The 3,644-nt window shown below is 38.6% G+C and overlaps 1 protein-coding gene across 1 annotated transcript; it reads left to right on the top strand.

The window, feature by feature from the left end:
- The first annotated feature begins 860 nt into the window (after positions 1–860).
- Positions 861–3,184, top strand: LOC145566573 (uncharacterized). The gene is made up of 4 exons (XM_081625949.1): positions 861–1,356; positions 1,462–1,602; positions 2,012–2,457; positions 2,558–3,184. Exons 1-4 carry the CDS (start codon positions 861–863, stop codon positions 3,182–3,184), a joined length of 1,710 nt encoding a protein of 569 aa, XP_081482075.1.
- The last annotated feature ends 460 nt before the right edge of the window (positions 3,185–3,644 follow it).

Raw genomic sequence — 3,644 nt, 5'->3', positions numbered from 1 at the left:
AAATATTAAATTGTATAATTATTCAATTCAATTTTTTCTTTCATAAAAAAAATTCAAGTTTTTTTAAAGTTTTTTTTAATTTTTTTTTTTAAAAAAAAAAAAGAAAAAAGGGTAAGCCGTGGCCCGTGGGCCGGCACGGCCCGCCTCCACCGTGGGCCGGCACGGTGGCCGGCACGACGGGCGGCCCGGCACGGCACGACCGGCACGGTGGGCCGTGCCGTGCCGTGGACAGGGATGCTTGAAGGCAGGCCCGGCACGGCACGGCCCGCCTCCACCGTGGGCCGTGCCAGGCCCGGCACGACACTGTACCAGGCCCGCCTAGGCACGGCCCACGGCAGGCCCGGCACGGCACGTGCCCAGCACTAATATTACAATTACATGTTTGAAGTTCCATGTTAAAGAGATTTGTTGGAAAGTGTGAAAAACACTACATGTTGGAATATCTAAGAACAAAAGAAATACTTTGTACTTACTCCCTCCGTTCCATAATTACAGGCAAATATACTATTTTGGGTGTTCCAAAATGTTTCTCCTATTACTAAAAATAACACCTAACCATTACTTACTTTTTAGTTTTTCCATACAAATTACACACATGTCTAAAAAATCATTACTTATTTTTTAACTTTTTCATACAACATTCTCTACTTTTTGTTATCCCCATACAACATTCTTCACTTTTTATCTTTTTCATACAACATTCCTCTACTTTTTCCATCCTCCTTAAAAACCGTACTTTTTAGAGTTATTTGCCTGTAATTATGAGACGGAGGGAGTAATATGTAGTTGAATTTCTCACAAATGGTTAACGGCATTGACATATATTGATATGTTGTACTGTATTTGTTTTCAATACTGACATGAAAGACAGGAGATGGTCAGAATACTTGAACTACGGTATACCGCTATATAAAGCTGCACTAAGGGGAGACTGGGAAGCTGCTAGACAAATACAGTCCAGGCATCCAGAATGTTTTTCTGCAAGGATCACAAATAGGGGTGATACTGCTCTGCACGTCGCCGCTGTTGCAAGGGGCACAGAATTTGTGTCACGGTTATTGACATTAATTGTACGAACCGACAACATTCACCTATTAGCTCTGACAAACAACATTGGAAACACAGCACTTTGTCTAGCTGCTGCTTCTGGTAATGTTGCAATTGCAAAGATGATGGTTCATTATGACAATGAGCTGCCACTAATTCGCGGAAATCAACGTTTGACACCCCTTCATATGGCCGCTTTGCTAGGCCATCGGGATATGGTTGTATACCTCTTACCACTCACCTTGATATATCTCTCACATGAAGAACGGGTTTTTCTTTTTATAAGTACAATCAATACTGATTTATATGGTATGTCATCCACTCGTCATACAGGCCTGCAGTCGTAGTGTGTATATATTTGAGCACATCTTTGATTTATAATTGATTTAAACTATGTTAAATGATCAAATGCAGATATAGCTCTTGAGATGCTAAGTAATCATCCGGAATTGGCAATTGCCCGGGATGAGAACAGCAATGAGACACCACTACATGCTCTGGCTACAAAGCGTCTGAAGTCATATAGAACTCAACTCGGGAAATTCTGCATTAAATGTCAGTTTTTTCTATACCTTTTGATGATAAGTTTATGTTGTATTTTAAGAGAATTTTGAATTATTGGTTTTCTGTGAATTGAAAGTTGATAAGAATTTACACCAGTAACAAGTCTCAAAGAAATTATATGCCAAATTCAATTGACAATTTACAGAGGATTTAGAAGTTTACTCTAGTGCCTTTTAGGCTAGTTTGGCAACATATTTTAGATGATTAAATGTGCTGAAATATAATGACACTTCACAAAATTGAGTTATTATTTACAAGCACCTTAAAATTTTAAGTGTTACTTTGACTATCATATCAAACCACATTACAAAATACGTAGTAATAAAATTTATTACTGCATGACATTGTTGGCCTATGGAGCAGTGAATTTATAAAGTCTGGTTTCAATCCTTATATCTAGTTAACATTTTCGGAGGCAACGAGGAAACTATTCGACAGCATAAAGCTTTTCAACTATTGGAGCGTGTTTGGGATGTAGTACTACAGCAAAGGCTCAGTAACATAACAGAACTGATGGAACACCCATGGCAGGTACTATTTGAAGCTGTAGAAGTGGGAAATGTCGAGTTTGTGACAACCATATTTTATTCCTATCCAGATCTAATATGGAAAATGAATGACAAAAGACTAAGTATATTTCATATTGCTGTTAAATATCGCCGGGAGAAGATATTTAGGCTGATATATGATATTGGGGCCATTAAGGATTTGCTGGCAATATATGTGGAAGCTGAGACCCATAACAACATGCTTCACTTGGCTGCTGTGCTACCGCCTTCAGATAGGCTTAATAACACTGTATCTGGGGCTGCTCTTCAAATGCAGCGCGAAATGCTGTGGTTCAAGGTAAGTGAGTAAGTTCTCATCAGTTCAGTGAACATTGGTAGAGCTCAAATATTAAATCAGAAAAGCTAAAAAATTCATGCTGTTTCTGTAAACTTATCAGGTAGTTAAAAACCTTGTACCTCAACTTGCAGAAGATGAAAACGCTGCAGAGAAAACACCGCGTGCTTTATTTACAGAAGAGCACAAGAAATTGAGGAAAGAAGGAGAAGAGTGGATGAGAAAGACAGCTAGTTCTTGTAGTGTTGTTGCAACTTTAATCGCAGCTGTAGTTTTTGGGGCTGCATTAAAAGTGCCAGGTAGTGATAATGGAGCACCTGACGAGGACCCTTTGAGTCATGGTGGGTGGCTTTGGGTGTTTGCAATATCAGACTCCCTATGGTTGGTGTCATCAACTGCTTCGATACTAATGTTCTTGTCGATCTTGACCTCAAGATATGCAGAAGAAGATTTCCTAGAGTCTTTGCCTCGCAAGCTAATCATAGGCCTTACCTTGCTTTTCATTTCTATAGCAACTATGATGATTGCCTTCACTGCGACGTTTAACATCATTTTTAAGCATGGTTTGTTGTGGATTGGCACTGCTGCTTTAGCCTGTATACCCATTGTCCTATTCGCGGTACAGGAATTTCCTCTCTTACTAGAGGTTTATCGTTCAACTATTGGAAATGCTTTCATTTTCAAGCCTCAGCATCACCTCTTTTGTGAGGTTCATCTTCCAAATAATTAGAGCATAGGAAAGCAGTCAGACTAATTAACTACAGTCAGAACATTGTTAAAAAAAATTTGGACAATGATTCTTTGAAATTCTTAATTATTTCCAACTATATTATTATTGTTCCAAATATTACTACCTCTAATCCTTAATGAAGAAAGCATAATAAACACGTAGGAATGGAGTAATTAAGAATAACTTCTTGTTTATTTCTATTATTGGATGTATTATTTCAACAAAGGGTGGGTCATTTGTGAAGTGCTCATTTCGACAAAGGGTAAGGTCTTTTTCGTTGTAGTAAAAACACCCACCCCTCCTCCCTTTAGGATCTATTCACTTCACCTGAAAAGACATATTGAGTTTTGTATTATTCTATGGAGCTCCAAAGGCGGACCGCTATGAGTTAATCGATAGTGGGGACCTTATAAAGAAGAATGTCTATATTTAGGACAACTGGTAGCGTCAATTTTTCCTT

The sequence above is a fragment of the Chenopodium album genome, chromosome 11, assembly GCF_948465745.1.
Source record: "Chenopodium album chromosome 11, dcCheAlbu1.1, whole genome shotgun sequence".
Taxonomy (NCBI): domain Eukaryota; kingdom Viridiplantae; phylum Streptophyta; class Magnoliopsida; order Caryophyllales; family Amaranthaceae; genus Chenopodium; species Chenopodium album.
This window is presented reverse-complemented; position numbering and strand designations above follow the sequence as displayed.